Source organism: Hordeum vulgare, chromosome 4H (genome assembly GCF_904849725.1).
Source record: "Hordeum vulgare subsp. vulgare chromosome 4H, MorexV3_pseudomolecules_assembly, whole genome shotgun sequence".
NCBI lineage: Eukaryota > Viridiplantae > Streptophyta > Magnoliopsida > Poales > Poaceae > Hordeum > Hordeum vulgare.
Window position 1 is genome coordinate 605223367 of NC_058521.1, and position 26719 is coordinate 605250085.

Genomic DNA, 26719 nt, shown 5'->3' on the forward strand with positions numbered 1-26719 from the left:
ACACCACGGGCACACCCCAGACAACCATCCACACAGTCGCTAGGGCGCCACAGCAGCCGTGGAGCACGCATGGGAGCCTGCCTTCGCCGCCCGAGCCTGCGTCGTCGCGCCCTGCCACCAGCGCGCCGCCACCCGCCAAGAGGGCCGCCCGCGTCGTTCCCATGAGCAGAGGGGAGAGGAAGTCCCGCCGCTACGATGGCAGCTCGGCTTTGCCCGGCGGCATGCCCCGACAGCGGTGAGAAGGACAGCAGGGAGGGGGGCGCGGGCTGAGGGCGCTAGGTTTCCTGTAATGCCCCAAGTGTGACCTTGCCATATTTGGAACCTTCCATGTTTGGATCCATGATGTCATGCTATGGAGTTATCATTTCATGTGCCTTAGTTTGTGTCATCACCTTTGCATCATGGCATTCATTGCATCCATGTATTTTCTTTTGTGTTGATGTTGTGCTTGATTCCTTCATGATTGTATGTGGTGTGATGAGTGCATATGGTGTGATGGTGTGGTGTGCAAAGCTTGGATTTCAACTATGTTAGTTTTCAAACTATACTACAAAGGAAACCCCTTCTTCTTTATTTTTCTTGAGCTCAAGTTTTACTTGCCCCAAACCTGATTTTAAAATGTAGGTTAATTAGTGCCTTTTCTTGTGGATGTGGAGATGTGTCTAGGGTATTTTAAAACTTTGCTCTAATAGGGTTTTATTTCCAAAACATATTGAATTAATTCTGTTTTGTAAATATTCTATTGCTCCAAAAATCATCTTGGTATTTTATTTAATTGGGTCAGAATTTCCTTATGACCAGGTTTATTTTATTTTTATTTTTGGAGACCTATATCTCCCTAGCGTTGGGGAACGTCGCATGGGAAACAAAAAATTTCCTACGCGCACGAAGACCTATCATGGTGATGTCCATCTACGAGAGGGGATATTCGATTTACGTACCCTTGTAGATCGCACAACAGAAGCGTTAAGAAACGCGGTTGATGTAGTGGAACGTCCTCACGTCCCTCGATCCGCCCCGCGAACCGTCCCGCGATCCGTCCCACGATCTAGTGCCGAACGGACGGCACCTCCGCGTTGAGCACACGTACAGCTCGACGATGATCTCGGCCTTCTTGATCCAGCAAGAGAGACGGAGAGGTAGATGAGTTCTCCGACAGCGTGACGACGCTCCGGAGGTTGGTGGTGATCTAATCTCAGCAGGGCTCCGCCCGAGCTCCGCAGAATCGCGATCTAGAGGTAAAACCGTGGAGATATGTGGTCGGGCTGTCGTGAAAAAGTTTTCTCAAATCAGCCCTAAAACCTCCGTATATATAGGTGGGAGAGGGGGGGCCTTGCCTTGGGGCTCAAGGAGCCCCAAGGGGGTCGGCCGAGCCAAGGGGGGGAGTCCTCCCCTTCCAAACCGAATCCAACTAGGTTTGGAAGGAGGAGTCCTTCCCCCTTTTCCCACCTCCTCTTTTTTTTTCTCTTTGATTTTCTTCCTATGGCACATAGGGCCTTCTTGGGCTGTCCCACCAGCCCACTAAGGGCTGGTGCGCCACCCCCAAGGCCTATGGGCTTCCCCGGGGTGGGTTCCCCCCCCCGGTGAACACCCGGAACCCATTCGTCATTCCGGTACATTCCCGGTAACTCCGAAAACCTTCCGGTAATCAAATGAGGTCCTCCTATATATCAATCTTCGTTTCCGGACCATTCCGGAAACCCTCGTGACGTCCGTGATCTCATCCGGGACTCCGAACAACATTCGGCAACCAACCATATAACTCAAATACGCATAAAACAACGTCGAACCTTAAGTGTGCAGACCCTGCGGGTTCGAGAACTATGCAGACATGACCCGAGTGACTCCTCGGTCAATATCCAATAGCGGGACCTGGATGCCCATATTCGATCCCACATATTCTACGAAGATCTTATCGTTTGAACCTCAGTGCCAAGGATTCATATAATCCCGTATGTCATTCCCTTTGTCCTTCGGTATGTTACTTGCCCGAGGTTCGATCGTCAGTATCCGCATACCTATTTCAATCTCGTTTACCGGCAAGTCTCTTTACTCGTTCCGTAATACAAGATCCCGCAACTTACACTAAGTCACATTGCTTGCAAGGCTTGTGTGTGATGTTGTATTACCGAGTGGGCCCCGAGATACCTCTCCGTCACACGGAGTGACAAATCCCAGTCTTGATCCATACTAACTCAACGAACACCTTCGGAGATACCTGTAGAGCATCTTTATAGTCACCCAGTTACGTTGCGACGTTTGATACACACAAAGCATTCCTCCGGTGTCAGTGAGTTATATGATCTCATGGTCATAGGAACAAATACTTGACACGCAGAAAACAATAGCAACAAAATGACACGATCAACATGCTACGTCTATTAGTTTGGGTCTAGTCCATCACGTGATTCTCCTAATGACGTGATCCAGTTATCAAGCAACAACACCTTGTTCATAATCAGAAGACCCTGACTATCTTGATCAACTGGCTAGCCAACTAGAGACTTGCTAGGGACAGTGTTTTGTCTATGTATCCACACATGTATATAAGTCTTCATTCAATACAATTATAGCATGGATAATAAACGATTATCTTGATACAAGAATTATAATATAACTATATTTATTATTGCCTCTAGGGCATAATTCCAACACCTAGGTGTTTTATTTTGTTGTGGCTTTTGTTTTAAATGGAAAAACACTTTGGGGTTTTCTTTCTTTTATTTGGCGCCAGCAGTGGGCTTTCTCCTGTCTCTGGCCCAACGCCCCTATCCCTCGCAGCGCAGCCCAAACCCCCCTGGTTCCTCTCTTCTTTCTGACAGCGTCGTCTTCTTCTCGCTTTTCGTGAGGTCCCGAGAGGAGAGCGCGCGCGCCGTCCCCTTCACGGACGCCGAGGTCGTCCCATCCGGCCTATTTAATTCCCCTCGACGTGTGGACCGTCTAGGGTTCCTCCTAGCCGCCGCCACCTCCTTCTCCTTCCCCCATCTCCCTCTTCCTTCCCCTCGACAGGTAAGTGTCAGTGAGGTTCAGAGGATCGCCGACAACCTCTCCCCGCGGCGTCCGAGGCGTCCGCGAGCATGGGGCACCTCCTGTCGTTTCGTTCCCGTCGCTAGAGGGGTGGATCCCCCTCTCTGGCGCTCCCTCCACGGCGACTCCGTCGGGCCAGAGCAGAACGCCGTCGATCCCGCGCCTGTGCTTCCTCTTCTTTCTCTACGTCATAGCAGGTCTTCCCCGAGCACTCCAGGGTGAGCAACTCATCCTCTCCTTCCTCTTCCCTCGCGTATGGTCGCTAGAGATGCGTAGCGCCGCCGCTTCTGTCGCCGTCGCCGCCGTGGTGCAGAGCAATGGCGCGCCGCCGTAGTAGGCCTCCTCCTGCTGCGGTTGGTACGGGAATGGATCCCCAAGAGATCCCTCTTCCTCCCAGCAAGACCCCCCTTGCCAATTTTGGCCGTAGCATTTTTATAAGATCCAAAATAATTCCTCGTTGATTTTCACGGCTTTTGGAGTTGTGCAGAATAGGTATCTCAAACTTGCTCCTTTTCCAGCCTAGAATTCCAGCTGCCGGCATTCTCCCTCTTCATGTAAACCTTATAAAATAAGAGAGAAAAGACATAAGAATTGTACCGTAAGGTGTAATAACAGCCCATAAAGCGATAAATATCAACATAAAAGCATGATGCAAAATGGACGTATCAGGGCACTTGACTGAAAATGACAGGTTTGTGAAAACCTGTGAATTTCACTAAGTCTAGGAATCTGGGGTTATTTTCTTCCCCTGTTGTCTTGTTCATATTTGCTCCTCTGTTGGGAACGAGCCCAAGCAAAAAACTAATGTTTGTTTGTTGGTATGTTTGTCTAGCTCTATGTAAAATTTCATGCCTAGATACCTCCTGTAGATATTATTTTGGAGGCTGCCAAAATGCTTCAGCGCATAAGTTTGCACGTCCAAATATCAATTGTCTCTAATAAAAATAGTTTTACAACCCAATCAAAATTGTCTCGAATAAAATAGTTTTACAACCAAATCGAAATTGTCTTGAATAAATATAATTAACCAATGCATCTATTGGTTTCCAATGTGCCCCACATGTGCTCAACCAAGTCATTTTGAAGCTGCAAATGAGTGTGCCAGTCATGGATTTCACGATGGAATTGGGTAAACTGCTCAAACGTGGCCTGTTCTTGGTGCAGGGGCTCAACATTGTTACCTTGCAAATCAAATCCTTTGTCGAAAATGGAGTCATCACACTCGTCCTCGGTAATCATGTTGTGCATGATCACACAAGCAGTCATCACCTCCCAAAGCTTCCCTACATCCCATGTCAATGCAGGGTTTTGAACGATACCCCATCGGGATTGAAGCACACCAAAAGCACGCTCCGCATCCTTTCTAGCACTCTCTTGCATTTGGGCAAATCTCTTTCTCTTCTCTACTTGGGGGTTTGAGATTGTCTTCACAAAAGTTGACCACTGAGGATATATACCATCAACTAGGTAGTATCCCTTGTTGTAGTGGTGGCCATTGATCTCAAAGTTGATAAGTGGGGAGCGGCCTTCTGCAAGCCTAGCTAACACTAGGGAACGCTGCAGCACGTTGATATCATTGTGAGAACCGGCCATGCCGAAGAAAGAGTGCCATATCCAAAGATCGTGCGAAGCCACCACTTCTAATATGTCAGTGCACGCTTTCACATGCCCCTTGTACTAGCCCCGCCAAGCAAATGGATAGTTCTTCCACTCCGAGTGCATAAAATCTATGCTGCCAAGCATGCTTGGAAAGCCTCTATCGGCGTTGATCGCCAACAACCTTTCCGTGTCAGCGGCATTTGGGTGCCTCAAATACTCGGGGCCAAATATCGCTACCACGGCCTTGCAAAAGTTGTAAATTGACAGCACACATGTGGACTCAGTCATGCATACGTACTCATCCATAAGATCGTCTGGAATTCCATATGCAAGCATGCGAATGGCGGCAGTGCATTTCTAATGAAAGGAGAATCCACGCTTGTCAAGGGCATCCGTTTTGCACTCAAAGAACAGGTCATGCTGAACCACTCCCTCACGGATACGATTGAACACATGCCTTGACATACGAAAACCACGACGAGATTTCTCCGTTTTGAAGAGTGCGTATTCTCAAAGTAATCAGCATAGAGAAAGGCGTGGCCTCTCTCTCTCTTGCGATTCAGGTTGGGCGCAGGGCCAGGCACCGACCCCTGTACCGAGGCCGCTGCCTTTGAATGTGGTCATGAACAACCAATGCAGCCACCACAAGTTCTTCGTCATCCGAGGACGAATCATCCGATGAACAAATGAAGTGGTTGAAATTCATCTCCACTTTTCATACCTTTGTGGACAAAGTGTCAAACACCTTGCGGTCGTGATAGCGAAGAGGCCGCGAATCACCTCGAGGTAGCGGGGGAGGATGTCGGCCGGCTACAGGTCGCTCTGTAGCACCCCCGACGGAATCTGGCATTGCCGATGGGCGTCGTCGGCGACCGGATAATAGTGGTGACGGGGTTGGGTGGGGAGGGGGCGGTTGAGGCTTGGGTGGGTAAGGGGGGGGGGTTGAATCGGCAGAGTTCCCGACAGGCGGGCGAGGGGAGGACAAGGGCGTGCTTCCCGCCCGTCCGTACGCTGTCCGTTTCTCCCCAAATGCCGCGCAAGTTTGGGCTGGGCTGGGTCGAAAACGGACGAAAAATGGACATTTGTTCGTTTGAACCGCACATTGGCCCTGTTTGGATGCTCTAGCTTAGCTAGTGGTTAGAGTTAGTTTCTAGCTCATGACTAACCCTAAACTAACTCTAGCCAAATAGGTGTTTGGATGGAAGGGTTAGATTGACAATAGATGCACTTTATGAAAAGAGAAAAGTGATTTTTAGTGGACCCCATGAGAACTAGCTTCAATTAGCATCTCTTGGTTGGTGAGAGAGAGGGAGAAAAATATTTTTTAATGAACCCCATAAGAACTACTCCCTCCGTTCCTAAATATAAATCTTTTTAGACATTTCACTAATAGACTAGATACAGATGTATATAGACATATTTTAGAGTATACATTCAATCATTTTGCTTCGTATGTAGACCCCTAGTGAAATCGCTTAAAAGACTTATATTTAGAAACGGTGGGAGTAGCTTCAATTAGCACCTCTTGGGTGAGATAATTTTTGTTGGTGGGTTAGATGCAACTAGCTCCAATCTAACCATTATATTTGGATACTTTAGGGCTAGTTGAACCCAAACTAGCTCAAACTAACTCTTGCCCACGAATCCAAACAGGGCCATTGGGTCATATGTTATTCATCCGTTTCACCCCAAACGGACGCAACCAGACCGGACGAGGGAGTTGGCCTAATAAAGAGAGAAAGATTTTATTTATTTGTATCTACTGGGCGTGGCCGGGCGCCGTTGGATCGTCACGTCACGCGTGGTGATGATGCGATTGCCAGAGGTGATGTGTGCAAGCATCTTTTCTCTCTTCATCAGATCAGATCAGATCAGATCAGACAACGTAAAGGTAAAACAAACCCTAGCCACCGCAAAAGTCAGAGCCGCCCCCCTCCCTTTGCGATATCCATCTGCTATGCAGCAGCAGAAGCATTATCCGATAGATTTTCCACCAGATTCTTCATTGCCATCATCGGCGCGCCTCTCCACGAATCCACAGGCCAAGGCACCGTCGGCGCCGCATCAGGTAGATGATGACGATGCAGTCGCCGGAAGCTGGGCACGACAGCCGGCGAGGATGAGTCGCGTCCTTCCTTGTTCACCATCCTGTCTTCTGTTTTGCCATCGTTTCGTGTTTTTCTTCTTCAGATCTACAAATCCTGTGCCGCAAATCACAAGCCAGATGCAGTTTTTTTTTATAGATGAAATTCAGATTTTTTCAGATCTGGTGATGCCCCCCAGACGGTCGCATCCATTTGATGTTTCCATTTTCAAGCTAAGATGGATCCAGTATGTGTGCGCAGAAACAATGGATCTAGCGTGTGTCACTATGTCTGAGTTGATTGTTTTCTAGTAAATCTTCTGCCTCTCACTTCTTAATAATTCCGTTTTTCACTCTTCTTGTTCTAAGAGGGTTTCTTCATGCTTCCAATGTTTTTTCTTCCAACTCGCTCTGCCTTAGATGTCATATATATGATATGACTGCCGTAGACATGTCTCTGTTATAACTTCCTCGTTGATTTTTTTTCAACTGCCTTAGGCGTTTGAAACTTCTTCATTCATTCATTGCCCCAAGCAGAGCTGATCCCTTGGCTTGTTTCTTGATTGGTTGGTTTGTTGCAGATCTGGGTGCTTAGACCTCTTTTCTTCTTTTCATGTCGTATCCCACAGAAAATGAGTTATAATTTGCTCCGCGTCATTTCAGTATGAGATTTCCTCTTCGTGATTTCAGTATGAGCTGCTTCGGCTATCAGATTTGTATTCTCTGTTTAAAGGTGAGACCATCTCATTGCAAGTATCCCACTCTGAACCTGTTTGATTAAACTTTACCTATTAGTTTAACATTTCAACATTTTTTTACAGATATTTCTGCAGATTGCTCAGACTTTCGTCATGCTTCTAATAATTTGTTTCGTTAAATATTGCCTGACGTCTCTGGAGCATTATGTACTTATGCTCCTGGCACTAGTCTTCCATGTCCGATGGCACGGCAAGGACCTACTTTGACTGATGTTTATCAGCAACCCGCCTTGGAGTTGAATGTAGTGCTCGTATGTGAATTTGTTCATACTGAATTTGTGCTCCATGATGATGTGTCGATGTGCAAGCTGTTGTATTGTCTGTCTTTCATGCTTCGTCATGCGGTGTACATTCATCATTCAAGAAGGGTATTTTATTAGTGCAGCTGATGCCTAAACTATTTCTAGTTGTATTGCTCATGTTTCTTTATGATAAGTTGTTACTCCCTCCGTTCCTAAATATAAGTCTTTTTAGAGATTTCACTATGGACTACATACAGATGTATATAGACATACTTTAGAGTGTAGATTCACTCATTTTGCTCCGTTATATAGTCCTTAGTGGAATCTCTAGAAACACTTATATTTAGGAATGGAGGGAGTAGATCTCATAAAACTAAAGTTATGCTACACAGATGCATACTACCTGTTGGAAATTATCATCTTCTCATTCAACATTTATATGTTTGGTTTCTTGGTTGGCAAGACAGCACGCAAGAAGAGAGATTCATCTTTGCCAGGTGCATGATGGCCTTTGGAGGACCTTGCAAACCGACCACATGTTAAGTAATCACCCCCCCCCCCCCTTACTTTGTTGGTATGAATTTGGTCTCTCCTGCCTCATGTACTACTCCCTCCGTTCCTAAATGTATGTCTTTTTAGAGATTTCACTAGGGGACTACATACGGGAAAATGAATGAATCTATACTCTAAAGTATGTCTATATCCATTCACTATGTAGTCTTATAGTGAAACCTCTAAAAAGGCTTATATTTAGGAACGGAGGGAGTAGTACTTTGCCTGGTCATGTTTAAAATTTGGTCCACCAGAGACTAATTTTATCCCCTCGCACAGTCTCGATGTTTAGCACAAGCTTCTACATTGTTCTAAATTTGGTCCACCAAAGTAGGACCTGAATAATATGATCTCACATAATAATCACTTGCCTCAGCCGCTAACTAGAGTATGTAACCTTCGAGGATGGTAGCACTCATACAATAGTTAAAAGCAGCCTCTCGGACCCGTTCTCTTATTGCAGGACAAAAGCTACCGGTGTGTGCTTTTTTAAAGGACCTTGTTGCTTAGATCAACAACACAGATTTGTAGGACCACTAATTTTGTTAGCGAACCTAGTTTTATTTGACTCTTCACACCAGGTGGTAGTAATATAGTTAACAAAAATCTAAGGGGAGTGAACATATGTTGATGTTCAGTTCAGATATGGGTGCTCCGTAGCCTCCATAGCTAAAAGAGGTTGATGAGAGCTTGTGGTAAAGTATTTGAGAGGGTGCTTGGATACGTTTTAGTCCCATGACTAAAAGTAATGAGACTAAAACTTGCTAGCCTCACCCATGCTTGGATTCAAATACTAAAGAGACTAAAATCTAGTTAATGAGCATTTATTATCCTCCAAACCCTCCAATCCAAAACTTGCCTGCGAAATTAAATGAGGAGAGAGAGGACTAATGCACATTTTAGTAGGGGTACCCCTGACTAAAATATTTTAGCCTCAAGACTAGTTTTAGCCTCTCTTTAGTCATGGGTGCTTGGAACTTTAGCCTCTTAAAGAGACTAGTTTTAGTCAGACTAGTTTTAGTCCCTTGGATCCAAGCACCCTTTGAGTGTACATTGCTAAGATTGGGTAGTTTTGTACCTAAGTTGTAACCGTAAAATAAACTTAAGAGAGGTAGATGCATAGAGAAAACTCGAGGAATATACAATGGAAGCTAGCTCCCAGAAAATCAGAGCTATATCTATTGGTTCCTATGGTTCTATTTAATAGAGCGGGTGGGAAATAGATTTTGAGAAAGCTTTTTGAATTTGGATGCCAGCTAACAATCAATACAAACATTGCTGAAGATTAAGCTTAGAGGCACATTATTACCTATTTGGATGCCATCTAACAATCAATACGAAACATTGCAGGAGATTAAGCTTAGAGCCACATTATTACTATTGGCTTTATTTACCATGTGGTTAAGCTGGTAGATTTCAGCAAAGTTATGTCTCTAGTCACTGTTAAAAAACCTGGAAAGTATAAGCGAAATGGGCGGCAACAGCTTAGAGCAATGAACGCTTAAGTGTTCGAAAAAAATGGCCAGAATTTGGCTGTTTTTTGAAAAACATGCACAGGAGAATAGGAAACATAGCAAATAGCATCGAAAATGCAGGTTAACACCATAGCATATAAACACCAGGTTCACGCAGCAAGCGAAGTAAAAACTAAAATGCAGTCCCGTTCAAGTAGACATGGCCTAATGGAGATGATGTGGCCAAAATCCAAAGCAAATAGTTCCCAAACAGGCCTTCGTAATAACATAGATCGCTTATGGCCATCAGCCAAACATTTTACTTCAAAAACAGCTAAATTATGGCCCATCTTTTTATTGGAAAATGCATAATCTGCCGCTTACGGCCAAAGCATATGGCCATTATTGCCAACGCTTTCTGAACACTGACCCTAGTGATTGTCACTTGGTGAATAACCTTCCAAGCTAGAAAATTTCAATTATGCAAATATCTATTCAGTATAAATATATGACTAGTGAATAAGTATGGTGAATCCTATTGCATGCTAGACAGAAACAGAATTTTTCGACATGTCAAAGTACTCACTGGCATAATGCCACAAGTTTAATTATGAATCATGAGATACTAGTGTGCTACTATCTTCCCAGTGCGGTTTTATGACACTAGAGAATGCTACCTGGTGAATATATTTGTAGGCTAGACATTCAGAATTTTCCTGACATGTTGAAGAGCTCACCAGCATGCAAGAGAGCGACATGTTTTGAGACAGTGATGTTAATTTGCGAAAAAAAGGTTCTAGTTCGCAAGTAGCAAGTCATTAGGGTCATAGATATCTATACCTAAAAACAAATTTGTGATGATTGATAAATTTGACACCTGAAAATGTTTAAGCAAATCTATTTTTCTTGGTGAATTTTAGAAAGGTACATTGAAATGGTTCCCTAAATCATTTTGGGTTGTTGAAACTACACATGAATTTTCTGGTAGGTTTATGTGATCATGACATGCAATTTTATTTATCATATCATATCATATCATATCCACTGGATCACATGAATAAGCACAAGAATTTCCATAGAATCACTGCAGCTACTATAATCTTATTTCCTGTGGGTGTAAGGTAAGTTTTTCTGTAGATTTAAGACCATAGAGCATGACTGTAGTTATTTACCATGTGGGTAAGCTGGTAGATTTAAGCAAAGTTATGTCTCTAGTCACTGTTTAAAAACCTGGAAATTGTAAGTGAAGTGGGCGGCCACAGCTTAGAGCAAGAGAGCGACATGTTTTGAGACAGCGATGTTAATTTGGGAAAAATAAAGCTGTAGCTCACAAGTAGCAAGTCATTAGGGTGATAGATGTATACGTAAAAGCAAAATTGTGATGATTGATAAATTTGACATGTGAATATGTTTCTCATTGCAAGAAATCATAGAGAAACAGTTGTGTGTATGCAGTAATTGATGCTGGCATGATTGTTTACAGTGAATGTACGAATAAGCAAGCACAAACAATCAAGAGTACCGCGGGTAGTTGTACAAATGTCATTTCACTCCATTCCATTCCGTGTCGGCAATCACAGCAGAAATGCAGGGAATTAAGTGCGCGTAAACAGTTAAGACTCTGCAGTAGCACCAATAAAAATTCCATCACCGGGAACAGCTACTAAAAGGAAATCCAGCCATTTTTCTTGACAGACAGCGAACAAAGTGCAGGAAATTGCAGGTAAAATTGATGACAGGCCAAAGAGTGCATCATCAATAGTGAAGTTATGGTGGGCTAACAAGCAGCCCGGAGGTCAAAATTTTCATGGGCTCAAAGTTTTGATTCCGAGTCCGCTAGGCTAGGCTAGGGATACCTTGACGCGTTGGAGAGCTTGCCCCTGGACGACTTGTTGCCCTTCTTCTTCCTGGCGCCTGCCTTGGAACGCATCTTCCTCTCCTCAGCCTCCGCCTTTGGGATCTTCCTCTGCTTGGACCGCTTGATGCTTTGGCGAGCGCGTTGCTGCGCCTCCCTCCTCCGGGCGGCGGCGAGGTCCCTCACCCTGCGAGCTTGGGCACAGATGGGGATGTGCTCCTCAACCCATTGCTGTGACTCGTACCCGCGGAAGTCGCAGGTCTGGCAGATGAAGTACGGCCGCAGGGGGCCACCATACAGCTCCGCACGCCTTTCCTGGGCGCGACGACGCCCTATCGCCGGGTCTTCGCCGCCGCCACCCATCGCCTGCGCTTGCGCCGCCGCCGCCTCTCTCTCTGTCGGGGACGGGAATCAGATCTGAGCAGCAGCAGCTGTGCGATTCGCTGCCCCTCTTGGGCCGAGGTCCAGCAGCAAATTGGGCCGCCGGCCAGCTCACAAATCAGTGAGGCTGCAGCCCGCCCGTGCAGAAAGGATTAATGACCAAAAAAGAAACACCGCCGACGCGTCGCCTGCAGTCTGTGTGCTCTTGGATGGATTAAACACTCGTAAATCATTTGTTTTCCACTCACAAGTTTAGCCTATATATAGTGTAACCAGGGACATTACTCGTGCATAAAGTAAAAAGTAATGAAAATGAAACATTGGGCGGTAGCCCTCTCGGAAATTCCAAGAAAATAAAATGTGTCAGTTGGGTGTGTGAGGCGACACCACGAAAGGGAAATGAAGAACATGCCAACTCTAATTTTTAAAATAAATTTTATTTTGTGTGCTCGCACCGTTCATGAAGCGGCGAGGGGTGACCGATATCTTCCATGTTAAATAGGTTATTCTCAAGATGAGTGTTTATTCACTTGTCATTGCACGAGAGTATGGCGGTAATGAGGATGCTCAGTCCAAAACAGAAAAAAAAATATTTTTTATGTTGTCAAATGATACATTCCTTGGAAAGTGGTGGTATGGATCCTTGGAAAGTGGTGGTATGGACGACATCCGTGGACATGACTAGCCGTGGAATGTGGAAAAATGTAGAAAAGGAATAAACTTTATTTTGAGTTTGGGAACCGTCTATAATCTTTTTTAGCATGAAGGATATTGGAAACTTTTAGTCGTTCTCGTTGACAGTTGACAGGGAAAAGCATGCCACCTTAAAAAATTATATTTAAGTTTTTCACTTTGAGCAATGGCACCTATATAAATCCCCGCTTCCCTCTACGAAGGGCATAACTATTTAGCTTATGCGTTTTTTATTTTTGAATTTGAGCCCCCATCTTCTCTTATAAAACCCCAAATAAGGAACATCATTATCACACTTGAGCATTGAATGTAGTTAATATTTGAGTATTTTGCATGAATGAATCAATGATAGAGCATAATGGGCTAGGGATAATGTTCTTTAGCATTGATATTTTGAAAGACTTGGTTGCTTGTTAATATGCTTGAGTACTGAAATCTTCTTGTCAAATTATAGACTATTGCTTTGCATCATATACAAGTCCATATGTCCATGCTGAAAGAAAATAATATGATGAACATGAAGAGACATCACTCTACAATAAAAATTTCTGTTTTTATCATTTACCTACTCGAGTACGAGCAGGAATTAAGCTTGGAAATGCTGATACGTCTCCAACGTATCTATATTTTTTTGATTGTTTCATGCTGTTATGTAATCATTTTGGATGTTTTGTAATCATTTAATAGCAATTTTATATATTTTTTAGGACTAACCTATTGACATAGTGCCTAGTGCGAGTTGTTGTTTTTGCTGTTTTTCCTTCGTAGAAAATTCATATCAGATGAGGTCCAATTGCCACGAAACTTTACGATTTTTTTTGGACCAGAAGAAAAATTAGGGCCAAGATTGAGCAGCAGCCAAGGCCGAGGGGGCACACTGGACACTAGGGTGCGCCAGAGGCCCCTCGCGCGGCCTGGTGTCTAGTGTTGGGGAACGATTCATGGGAAACAAAATTTTTCCTACGCTCACCAAGATCAATCTCGGAAATGCACATCTAGGATTGAGAGATTGTATCTGCATACCCTTGTAGATTGATAAGCGGAAGCGTTAAAGAACGCGTTTGAAGTAGTGGTGCGTCTTCAAGATCCAATAACGATCCGTCCCACGAACTCCCGATCAAGCGTCGAACAGACGACACCTCCGCGTTCAGCACACGTACAACTGATACGTCTTCAACGTATCTATAATTTTTTATGATTTCATGCTATTATCTTGTCAAACTTTGGATATTTTGTATGCCTTTGATATCTTTTTTGGGACTAACTTATTAACTCAGTGCCAAGTGTTAGTTCCTGTTTTTTCCGTGTTTTTGACCCTTTTCAGAGAAGAATTGTGAACGGATTCCAAACGAAATAAAAACTTTCGAAAAGATTTTTTCCGAAACAGAAGACGACCGGAGACTTGAGAACCAAGGCAGAGGGGCACCAGGGACCCCACAAGCCCTCATGGTGCGACCAGGGGGGCCCGCGCCTCCCAGGCTTGTGGGCTCCCTGGTCCTCCCCCGCCCTAGGTCTTTCGCCTATATATTTCCGAAAATCTCAGAAAAAATCAGGAGATCATCGAAAGTACTTTTCCGTCGCCGCAAGATTCTGTCTCCTCAAGATCCCATCTGAGCACGTTCTGGTACCCTGTCGGAGGGGGGATTCGGATACGGAGGGCTTCTTCATCAACACCATGACCTCTCCGATGATGCGTGAGTAGTTCCCCATAGACCTACGGGTCCATAGCTAGTAGCTAGACGACTTCTTCTCTCTCTTGGATCTTCAATACAAAGTTCTCCATGATCTTCATGGAGATCTATCCGATGTAATCTTCTTTTGCGGTGTGTTTGTCGAGATCCGATGAATTGTGGATTTATTATCAGATTATCTAGGAATCTTATTTGAGTTTCTTCTGATCTCTTATATGCATGATTTCATATCCTTGTAATTCTCTTCGAGTTGTGGTTTTTTTTGGCAAACTTGATCTATGATTCTTGCAATGGGAGAAGTGCTTGGTTTTGGGTTCATACCGTGCGGTGACCTCACCCAGTGACAGAAGGGGTAGCGAGGCACGCATCTCTTGCATTTACTTTTTTGCCTCTCGTTTTCCTCTCCCCCACTTCTGAAAAATAAAGATTTATAAAAATATTTGCCTTTTTCGTTTGCCCTTTTCTTTGTTTGCCTTTCTATTTGCCTTTTTCTCCCGCTTGCTTTTTATTCGCTTGTGTGCTTGCTTGCTTGCTGAAGTCACCATGACTGAAAACACCAAACTTTGTGACTTCTCGAATACTAATAATAATGATTTTATTAGTACTCCGATTGCTCCCGCCACTAGTGCGGAATCGTATGAAATCAATGCTGCTTTGCTGAATCTTGTTATGAAAGAGCAATTCTCCGGCCTTTCTAGTGAAGATGCCACATCCCATCTTAATACCTTCATTGAGCTTTGCGATATGCAAAAGAAGAAAGATGTGGATAATGATGTGATTAAATTGAAGATTTTCTTTCTCGTTGCGAGATCGAGCAAAAACTTGGTTTTTGTATTTGCCCAAAAATAGTATTGATTTAGGCTTTTTGAATTTTTAAAAAGCCATATCTTCTAAACTGCCTGTCGAAACTCAAATATATGTGTGGATGCATAGACAAAAACACTGTCCCTAGTAAGCCTCTAGTTGACTAGCTCGTTGATCAAAGATGGTCAAGGTTTCCTAACCATAGACAAGTGTTGTCACTTGATAACGGGATCACATCATTAGGATAATCATGTGATGGACTAGACCCAAACTAATAGACGTAGCATGTTGATCGTGTCGTCTTATTGCTATTGTTTTCTGCGAGTCAAGTATTTCTTCCTATGACCATGAGATCATATAACTCACTGGCACCGGAGGAATACCTTGTGTGCATCAAACGTCACAACGTAACTGGGTGACTATAAAGGTGCTCTACAGGTATCTATGAAGGTGTCCGTTGAGTTAGTATGGATCAAGAATGGGATTTGTCACTCCGTGTGACGGAGAGGTATCTCGGGGCCCACTCGGTAATACAACATCACACACAAGCCTTGCAAGCAATGTGGCTAAGTGTAAGGCACGGGTTCTTGTATTACGGAACGAGTAAAATGACTTGCTGGTAACGAGATTGAAATAGGTATGTGGATACCGACGATCGAATCTCGGGCAAGTAACATACCGAAGGACAAAGGGAACGACATACGGGATTATATGAATCCTTGACACTGAGGTTCAACTGATAAGTTCTTCGGAGAATATGTAGGATCCAATATGGGCATCCAGGTCCCGCTATTGGATATTGACCGAGGAGTGCCTCGGGGCATGTCTACATAGTTTTCGAACAGCAGGGTCTACACACTTAAGGTTCGATGATGTTTTAGTATAGTTGAGATATATGTGTGGTTATCGAATGTTGTTCGGAGTCCTGGATGAGATCACGGCGTCACGAGGGTTTCCGGAATGGTCTGGGAACGAAGATTGATATATAGGATGGTTTCATTTGGTTACGGGAAAGTTTGTGTCAATTCCGGAAGTCTACCGGGAATGACGAATGGATTTCGGGAGTTCATTGGGAGGGGCCCACCCACCCGGGAGTGAGCCCAAGGCACTAGGGTGGCGCCACAAGTCCTTAGTGGGCTGGTGGAGTCAGCCCAAGGGGCCCATGGCGCCACATAAGAAAATACCAACAAAAAATAAAAGAAAAGGGGAAAGAGGGAGGTGGGAAGGAAGAGGAGGACTCTTCCCTCCTCTTCCTTCCAAACCGAATTGGAGGACCTCCTCCTCCCTTGGCCGGCGCACCCTTGAGGCCTTGTGCCTCAAGGCTAGCCCTCCCCTCCCTCCTATATATATTGGTGGTTTAGGGCTGATTTGAGACAAAACTTTGCCACGTGCAACTCAAACCTATACCACGTAGTTTTACCTCTAGATCGGATTTCTGGGGAGCTCGGGCGGAGCCCTGCAGGACTAGATCATCACCACCACCGGAGCACCGTCACGCTGTCAAGAACTCATCTACTTGTCCGTCTTGCTTGCTGGATCAAGAAGGCCGAGATCATCGTCGAGCTGTACATGTGCTGAACGCGGAGGTGTCGTCCGTTCGGCGCTAGATCGGAACGGATCGTGGAACGGATCGCGGGACGGTTCGTGGAACGGTTCGAGGAACGTGAAGACGTTCCACTACATCAACCTCGTTTCTTAACGCTTCCTGCTGTGCAATCTACAAGGGTATGTAGATCCAAATCTCCACTTGTAGATGGACATCACCATGATAGGTCTTCGTGCGCGTAGGAATTTTTTTATTTCCCATGCAACGTTCCTCAACAAAAAGACCCAACAAGATTTGGCGCGAGGGACCGTGGCGTGATGGCAGCGGCTCACAGACCTGATGACCTAGGGATGCGAGGGTTGTCTCGATCTTTTGCTCAGTCCGACCAGCGCACGCTACTTTGCTATTGTGCTCCTCAGATGGGCCTGTTCGCTAGCGGGCTTAGTAAAATTATCACTAATGGCACATCCACCCCCAAACTACCTCCTCCTATTGAGATGTCCATCTAACTGCCTAGTAGTTCATGTGCAATTTTCCTCCTGCCTGTGGTTGTGCTTTCATAGTTTTATGCATCGCCAACTGTCTAGCAGTGGATGTGCAACTTTATATACTGTCACCGCCAAATGTCTACCAGTAATGTGCAACTTTCCTCAGTAACTCCCGTTGATGTGTAGCTTTTCTTGCTAGCACCTTTCCAAACCACCCATGCTAGTGAGATTGTGCAATTTTAGCACCCCGTTTGTATGCATATTTACAGTACCCTCGTGGATGTGTAGTTTTTACCATCCAACTATCCCTGCCAGTGAGATGTGTAACTTCTTCTGTTGCCCCAGCCAACCACTTAGCAGACTATGTGCAACTCTGTCTATTGCTCCCGCCAACTGAAACAACACATCCACAAGTAAGGAGTGTAAGGAGTTTCACAACGACTACTAGACAGTTTGGCTGGAACAACATGCTAAGTTGCACATATCGCTAGTAGGATAGGTAGGGTTGGGTGTGCAGAAGTGAAAAACTAAACATCCACAAGTAGGAAGGAGTGTAAGGAGTTTCACAACGACTACTAGACAGTTTGGCTGGAACAACATGCTAAGTTGCACATATCGTTAGTAGGTAGGTAGGGTTGGGTGTGCAGCAGTGAAAAACTAAACATCCACAAGTAGGAAGGAGGTTAAGGAGTTTCACAAGGACTACTAGACAGTTGGCTGGAACAACATGCTAAGTTGCACATATTGCTAGTAAGATAGGTAGGGTTGGGTGTGCAGTAGTGAAAAACTAAACATCCACAAGTAGGAAGGAGGGTAAGGAGTTTTACAACGACTACTGGACAGTTGGCTGGAACAACATGCTAAGTTGCACATATCCCTAGTAGGATAGGTAGGGTTGGGTGTGCAACAGTGAAAAACTAAACATTCACAAGTAGGAAAGAGGGTTTGCACATAAACTACTAGGTATTTGGTGGAGGAGAAGATTACTTGCAAATAAAATTGGTTTTAGAAAAAAATTGCATCTCTAAAATTGCACCATGTAGTAATAGAGGTTCACAATATGTCACCGAAGTTGGCAACGAAAAAAAATTCATCGAAACATATCCATGCGGGATATAGTTTCAAAAACCTCGTCGTGAGAGTTTCAACAATGAAAACGGATATGAATCTTAACGCACAGTTAAAAAGATAAGATTTATAAAAAAAGGAAAAACACGAAATAAATGTACGTGAATCTGTTCTTTCCTAAATGAATTAACTGGCGTGAACGCATTTAGTTCTAACTGTCATATGCGTTAGAAGACAGATAAATTAACACATGCATGCATGTGAGAGATGGACCGATTCGTTTAATCAAATAGTGCACGTGCACTTCTTTGATTTTAGGATGTTTTAGGTGCTTGTAAAGTTTAATGACCAAATAACATCAAACGATCACGAAATACAAATTCTTACAAGTGTAAGCAGCACAAACTTTTTTCCTTCCTTTTTTGCTTTCATCTTTCCCCTTGTCGATGTGGCAATATATCCGGGACGATCGTGGCCGTCCCCGACACGTAAACGGATTACAACTCCTTTCCGATACGTACGTACGGTTAGCACTATATATTAACAGCAACACGCCACACAAATTTGCATCGATAGCCTGGCCGTGTACGCACCAGCGATTACGACCCTACCACCACCAGCCACAAGCGGAGCAGCTTATCGATCGGATCGAGTTTGACTTGACCCATGGCGATGGCGGCGGCGGCGTCGTCGACTTGGCAGCAGCAACGTTCTCCGTTGGCCGACCTCCCGCCAGACCTATTCGGCCGGATCATCGCCCTCCTCCCTCTTCCCGGCGACCGTGCCCGCTTCCGCGCCGTCTGCCGCTCCTGGCGCTCCGCCATGCACGACCACGTCGTCGACACGCCGCAGCTACCGTGGATCGTCCACTCAGACGGCACCTTCGTCACCCTTCCCAACTACCATCTCCACACATGGTCTCCCTTCCCCGCCGAGAACACCAAGCTCGTCGGCGCCACCGGCAGCTGGCTCGCCGTCTACCACACCGACGCCAATAATGGTGGTCCGCGGAGATACATGCTGCATAACCCTTTCTCCAACACAACCGTGCCCCTCCCCGGTTTGGACTCCGTCATCGGCAGGGTCGTTTCCGACGAGTTCAAGGTCAGAAAGGTGCTTATGAGGTCCACCCAAGATGATCTTGTTGCTGTGACCACCAACATGAGGGATTTCCGAATCATACTGTGCCGCCCTGGAAAACCCGGCGCATGGTTGCTCAAGCGTCGAGCGTTACCGCATGCTCGTATTTGTGACGTCGCGTTCCTCGGGGACAATCTCTATGGGGTCACCTCGGATGAACAACTTGTCAAGTTAGAAATTATTGGACACAAGGAAGATGGGCGTCCAAGGGTTAAAACCGCTAAATATGTTACTCTCAAACACTTCCTAGGTCACCAACTCGATGAGGGGGCCGAGCAGGAGGTCGACAGTGAAGACGAATCGCAGGTGCAAGGCGACGAGGATGACGAGCCCAACGAAGCACCAAGTCTTGGGGGTGAAGAAGAAGCATTGAGCGTTGACGACGACGACGTATATGATGATGACGACGACGACGACGTATATGATGACGACGAAGACGACGACGACGACGATGATGATAACGACGACGATGATAATATGGAACGCAGCGGGACATCGAGTATCGATGATGAATATACAGAAAGCATGAGCGACGAGGAATCCGATAATGACAATGAAGTAGAAAACAACCTGAAGGTGGTGATAGATCTGGACGGGTATTGCTCGAATCCCGATGACGTCGAGGAGAACGAATTCATGGATTACACTGTAACCAAAAGATGCCTCCTCGAGTCAGACGGCAAGCTACTCATGATAAAGCGTCGACAATTTATAACATGCCATTCCACGAGGCCCGGTCGCGAGTTGATAACCAATAGTGAGGAGGGTGATGATGATTCTGACGTCGAGATCCTAGTTGCAGATCTGCAAGTGGGCTCGTGGTTGCCGGCTGTTACAAGATGCATCTTCTTCATCGGTGATCACTTCTCAAAATCGATTCATGGCTGCGGGGAGGCATATGAGGAATCCGACTGCTACTTTGTCGATGAACACGACATCACCATCACGAGGGCCATGACTTTTCCCGAGTTCCTAGATTGGAAATCCATGTGGTTTTCTCCTCCAGAGTTAGTGGTTTAAATTCTTAGTAGATCCATGTCAAACTCGATCGCTTATGTATTGCTATCATTTTTACGTCTAGCTTGTATTACTCTCGTGATTGTGTTAGTCGATCGCTTGCAGATCCAAAGAAACAAATTATACTAGGATTTTTTGGTCCTGTTTAATGAATCTATTTTGCTTCTTCAAGCTGAAAATTTTAAGATTGTAATTAGACAGAATATATTTTTAGATCAGTGTAGTCTTTGAAATCTGGACAATCAAATATACCTAGTACGTACATCCGCTACTTGAGACGCTCTTAGAACTGGTGGCACTTCATTAGCGGAGAGACATAATACGCCACCGTTGCGGTTTAACATGCACGGTTTTATTTACTACTCCCTCCGTTTCTAAATATAAATATTTTAAGAGATTTCACTACGAGTCTACATACGAATAAAATGAGTGAATCTACATTCTAAAATATGTCTATATACATCCGCGTGTAGTCTACTAATGAAATCTCTAGAAAAACTTATATTTAGGAACGGAGGGAGTACAAAAAATGGATGAATGAAATGAAGGTGTGCGATGCCTGGTAGCTAGCTAGGATTCCCATGGTCACGAATTGGAGGATAACGTATTGTTTTTTTTATAAGAGTTTATAATCGTCACCTTGCATGGACACGCGACACGTCAATGCCACCGCTTCCGCATGTAGTCATGGAATCCCCTTCGCCATGTCAATTCATCGCTCTCCTTTGTCCCTTCACCTCTCCTCTAACACCATGAGCGCTACATCGCCTCTAACCTGCCGCGTATCTCCTTCCTGGACGGTGACCAGAATGTTGGCCTCTCGCTCCTCTCCCACGGTGCCGCTGATGTCTATGGGCACGTTTAGTTCTAAGCTTCATCGGTGGGTCACTACATGTTGTGATTGTGTGTTGGGACGGCGGTGTCCACATCTTGCAACCACGAACGACGCGTGTTGCGCCAGTGATTCTCGGGATATTGCGACGACAAAAGACGAGGTGATAAGAGTCATAGATACGCGCCGCTATGACCGTCCGATGCAGTAGCTGCAATCCCTAGCTATCTATGCTATGACCAGGCATTGCTGAAGCTGCGACGTAGTGCGGGATGGTGGAACCAACAATGTGGCGTGTTGCGACCGTAGAAACAAGATCATGGAACCAACATCATCGAGTGTTGGGACAGGCTACGTGGGATGCTGGAACCAATACTGCGACGTGCTGCTACCGGGCATCGTTGAAGTTGTAACCATTGGCGCAGGATGCTGGAAATAACAACAGGGTGTAGTATGATCCGCCGTGCGGGATGATCGAACGATCCGTGGGGCATGCAGTGACGGGCATCACCGAAGATGCACCCATGGGAAGACCTAACCTCGCACTGAGGTGCAATGGCGGTGCGGCGGGGCTGCCAACAGCGGCACGCAGTGCTGCAAGCATGTGAGTTGGTGCTATGAGCGCTTGTCGGACGATCGTGCGACTCTGACTGCCGAATTTCTCTCCGGGAAGGAGAGCTATGAGAATGTGAGCAACGAGGGAGCGCGAGGAAGACACGTCACTTTTTTATATAAACTCTCGCACCCTGTTTATTAGCTAGTGATCAAAACATTGTCTTTTACAAGCAAAGGGATGATGGCATCCGGTGCCTCATCCGACGCTGCCGGATGTCGCCCCACCGATGCCGCTCGTCATGTCATATCCAAAGAGGTATGTAAAGAAGTAACGTAGCTGCCAAATTTAGCCAACATTCTTGATTCACAATCCTGCGAAGCTCTCGAACTGTCTGAGGGTTCCCAAGCCCTCGACAGTTCCAGGTAATTAGACTCATTGGCTTGGACAGGGGTGACTAGGAGCTGCTGCCAAGGATTCAGACGTTGGTAGTGTGGGCCTCTTCTTCTTAGGATCTCTCTCCTCAAAAACTTCGCTCAAGCTCTCCGTTTATGGTCCTAAAGACAAAACCTCACCCCATGTCAAAATTGCGAGAGTTTCACCTTTCTCTGTAATGGCCAGCGGCGCACCATACACCTTGCGGTAAGACTGAGTGTTTTGTGTCCCACCTTTCCGCTTATTCTGCACCGTGCTTTTCTACTCGGGAAGTCAGCGAGTGATGCTACACATACATAACTTTACATGGCTTTTACAAATAGGTGGATTTTAATTGAAGATTAAGAAGGATGAGGGCCCCACCCCTCTTGAAAATCAGGGGGGAGTGGTTAGTTAGAAAGAAAGAATCCTAGTCAGCGTGTAACCTTATGTAACTCTTTGTATGTCTAGCATTTTTGGGAAGTCTCCTCCACTCCCGCTTTCTGTTTGGAACTCGACGTACGAGACTCTTTTGTGCTATACTGTGTTTCTCGCAGCTCCTTCAACGAGTTCTCTGCAGAGAACGTATTCTTCTTCTCTTCGTGCGCCCTGAGGCTAGCTTTGGAACGAAGATCTGCGTTAGCATCTCATGTCCGTGGAGTAGGACAAAATAAATCTGCATGACTAAGGCGAACACATGAGTAACAGAAGTGGGGGATATGTTCATACTCAATATCATAGCAATCCACTTTGCCCCTCTTAATCGATTCAATCAGAATCAATCCGCGCAGGGGCTTTCGCACATTAATTGTTACTCTTGCTATGAGGAAACCTCCCACCAGATCAAATTATACCACAATTGCTTGTTTGTCAATCTACAGGGTTATCCTATCACAAGGCCACTTTTCTCGTTCCTGAGGTTATAGGGTAAATTAGGCACCCTCACCCAGATTTGCAGCTTGTCGAACTTGAGTTCTGATGGCTACATACGTGTCTCGAAATCCTCCCGGATTACAACATGTTTACTTATGTGCGAGGGGCTCCTCCCCACACACAATCGCGATCACTTTTGGAATCAAAATCAGCCGAAAACATGTTCTCTCCCACAGGCCAGAACATCAAACCTCTAGGGTTTCCCCAAGCAGGACGAAGGGCATTGCATATGGTCTGCATATGAAGAAGATTGCGGTGCAACACCTTCCCTGCGAGGAACAAATTCGCTGGTTCACCATCCTCAACATCATCGATCACCAGAGGAGTTGCCATCTTCCCCGCGCTTCACTGGTGCGCCCCGCCGATAAGATCCGCGGTCACCCTCACGTCCACCTAACCCTAATCGCTGCCAGGGGTTTTAGGGTTTCAGGAAAAAAAAGGGTTGAGTAGTACATATTGCTACATGCATATGTGCACACCGCCTTCGCTGGATAGATACAAGCATGGCTACAATATGGATGGGTGTATGATTGTGTCGACGTGTGTATATAGAGGTGTAGTACGGAGTAAATGGCAAACCAACATGTGGTTGGATGGTTTGAGGGACATTGATATTCCCAGTCCACGAGGGTTCAAGTCCTGCTGCTTGCATTATTTCAAGATTTCTGAGACAAGTGGAATCCGTATTTTCAAAATGTTTTATCTTTCAAAGCGTGCGTCCAAATCTCGAATCGTTTACACTGTTGGGTTTCTCGTGTCGGGATCTTCAAAACCAAATCCTATGTTGATAGGTTTTGACGATTTTTTCTTCACGAAGAAAATGGATCTAAAAAACCGTGCCTCTCACGATAGAAAATAATTAAAATACATGTTTTTATCCTTTCCGCCCGTGCGTGTGCGAAAGAAAAACCGTGCATCTCTAAAAAAACGTTTATTTTTCCTTTCCGAGAGGCACGGACGTGCATCTCACGAAAGCAAAACCGTGCATCTCTAAAAAAACGTTTATTTTTCCTTTCCGAGAGGCACGGACGTGCATCTCACGAAAGCAAAACCGTGCCTCTCGTGAAAAAACACGTTTTTCCCCTTTTCGAGTGTGCCTCTCACGAAAGCAAAACCATGTCTCTTACGGAAGTAAAGTCGTGTCTCCTCCGGAAGCAAAGCCGTGCCTCTCACGAAAAAACCACGTTTTTCTCTTTCTGAGAGGCACTCTAATGAAAGGAAAACCACGCCTCTCGCGGGAAAAAACACGTTTTTTTTTCCTTTTCGAGTGCCTCTCACAAAAAGGGAAAACACATATTTTCATGAAAATTTTTATTCTAATTTTTTTCGTAACCAAAGTAAGAAAGACTAATAAAAACCAAAAAAGAACGCATGCACAAGAATGGAATAAACAAAATACAAATAAAACTCTAAGAACGTGACATGTAACGGCTGCTGAGAATGCGTTAAATGGTGGCACGTGGAAGCGATTGCTGTGAGGTTTTTGAAGGAGCGGTTGGTAAGAGCATCTCTAGTGGAACGTGTAAATTTGGACGTGTATATCTTCATATACACGTCCATATACACCTTGGTAAATTTTACACGTCCCAGTTTTTCAGTGGAACGTGTATACAGGACGTGGAAATCAGGACGTGTATATTTCAACGGCTATATTTTCAAACGGCTATATTTCCAACGGCTATATTTTCAAACGGCTATATTTCCAACGGCCATATTTCTGATCTATATAAACCACCCCTATCACCTTTCTTCCAGCACACTTCTACCTGTGACTTCTCTTCTCACCTAGATTTCTCTATCGTCTCTCACGCAACACAATGAACACATCCACTTGGGACATGAGTTCTTCGTCATCTTCATCTGGCGACGATGAACTCATACTTGCAGCATTCGCCGAGCGCGAGGAGGAAGAGAGGAAGAACGCTCGACGCCATGGCGGTTCCAAGCATGGACGTCAATCAATCGATCGAGGAAGAGATGCCGGATTTCTTCTTCTCTGGAACGACTACTTCAAAGAAGTTCCTCGCTTTCCCGAACATTTGTTTCGACGAAGGTTCGTAATTAGTACACTTCTCTGCTTTGGTTCTTTTTTCATTTCCCTGTCTGATTGACTTTTTATGCATAGATTTAGGATGTCGCGTACTTTGTTCAACCGCATAGCTGATGGTATACTTGAGCATGACTATGATGGTTATTTTACGCAAAAAAGAAGTGCTTCTGGAGCTCTTGGGTTACATCCTCTACAAAAGATGACCGCGGCAATGCGGATCCTCACATATGGAATAGCAGCTGATGGTGTTGATGAGTACATTCGGTCCGCTGAGGCTACTAATTTAGAGTCTTGCAAGAAATTTGTAATCAAAGTTTGTGAAGTTTTTGGGGAAGAGTACCTGAGATCTCCAAATGAAGAAGACATAGCTAGGTTACTTGCAATAGGGGAGGAAAGAGGATTTCCCGGTATGTTAGGGAGCATAGATTGCATGCACTGGGGGTGGAAAAATTGCCCCAAAAAATGGCATGGCATGTTTAGAGGCCATGTGAACGAGCCCACTATGATCTTGGAAGCAGTTGCTTCACAAGATCTTTGGATTTGGCATGCTTATTTTGGTTTACCAGGGTCTCTGAATGATATAAATGTTCTTCAACGTTCTCCTGTTTTTACGAAGCTAGCCGAAGGCCACACTCCTCCAGTGAATTATAGCATCAATGGCCGTCAGTACACAATGGGGTATTATCTTGCAGATGGTATCTATCCACGGTGGGCAACATTTGTGAAGAGCATACCAGCTCCAACTAGCAGAAAGCATAAAACTTTTGCCAAGAAGCAAGAGGGGGCTAGGAAAGATGTGGAACGAGCCTTTGGAGTTCTGCAATCCCGTTTTGCCATTGTTCGTGGACCTGCTAAAGGATGGAAACGTAAAGAAATCAGTGATGTAATGAAAGCTTGTGTCATAATGCACAATATGATAGTAGAAGAGGAGCGACAAACTGGTCGACAAAGTTGCACTTTTGACGCAATGGGAGAAAGAGTCACAGTCTCTCGTACTCATGCAGAAGAACTGAGCTCGTTTATTCAGATGACTCAACGGATTAGAAATTTCAATGAACATGATCAGCTTAAACTTGATCTAATTGACCATGTGTGGCAAAAGTTTGGAAACGAGTGATGTCCTAGTTATAAGTTTGTAATCCATGTCTTTGTAATGCAGCTATCAATAAAGTTGAGTGATGTAATCCATGTCTTCAACTAGCAGAAAGCAGTAAATTGTTCTTACAACAACTAGTAGAAAGCAGTAAATTGTTCTTACAACAACTAGTAGAAAGCAGTAAATTACTCTAGGCCGCGAGCAAGGATCTCCTTCTGCTTAGCTTGGTAGAACTGCTTTTGCGCATCAGTCATACCACTAGTGTCCATGAGCATGACCCTCTCATCTAATTCAAACTGTCTTCGTGCATCCTCCCTCTCGTTTCGTGCATCCTCCTTCTTTTTTAGTGCAATCTCCTCTTTTCGCAATTCAAGTGTAACGGCAATTGATTGCATTATCATTTCGTTTCGGCCATGATGATTCCTTCTGTCTGTTGTAGTACT

General features: G+C 45.1%; 1 protein-coding gene and 1 long non-coding RNA gene across 2 annotated transcripts; both read left to right on the forward strand.

The window, feature by feature from the left end:
• Nucleotides 1-6523: 6523 nt before the first annotated feature.
• On the forward strand, nucleotides 6524-7879 carry LOC123450022. The gene is made up of 2 exons (XR_006632063.1): nucleotides 6524-7442; nucleotides 7531-7879. It is a non-coding gene; the product is annotated as an uncharacterized LOC123450022 (long non-coding RNA).
• A 16758-nt stretch (nucleotides 7880-24637) lies between these two features.
• On the forward strand, nucleotides 24638-26368 carry LOC123447542. The gene is made up of 2 exons (XM_045124149.1): nucleotides 24638-25183; nucleotides 25256-26368. The coding sequence occupies exons 1-2, from the start codon at nucleotides 24948-24950 to the stop codon at nucleotides 26295-26297; spliced, it is 1278 nt and encodes a 425-aa protein (XP_044980084.1). The 5' UTR covers nucleotides 24638-24947; the 3' UTR covers nucleotides 26298-26368.
• The last annotated feature ends 351 nt before the right edge of the window (nucleotides 26369-26719 follow it).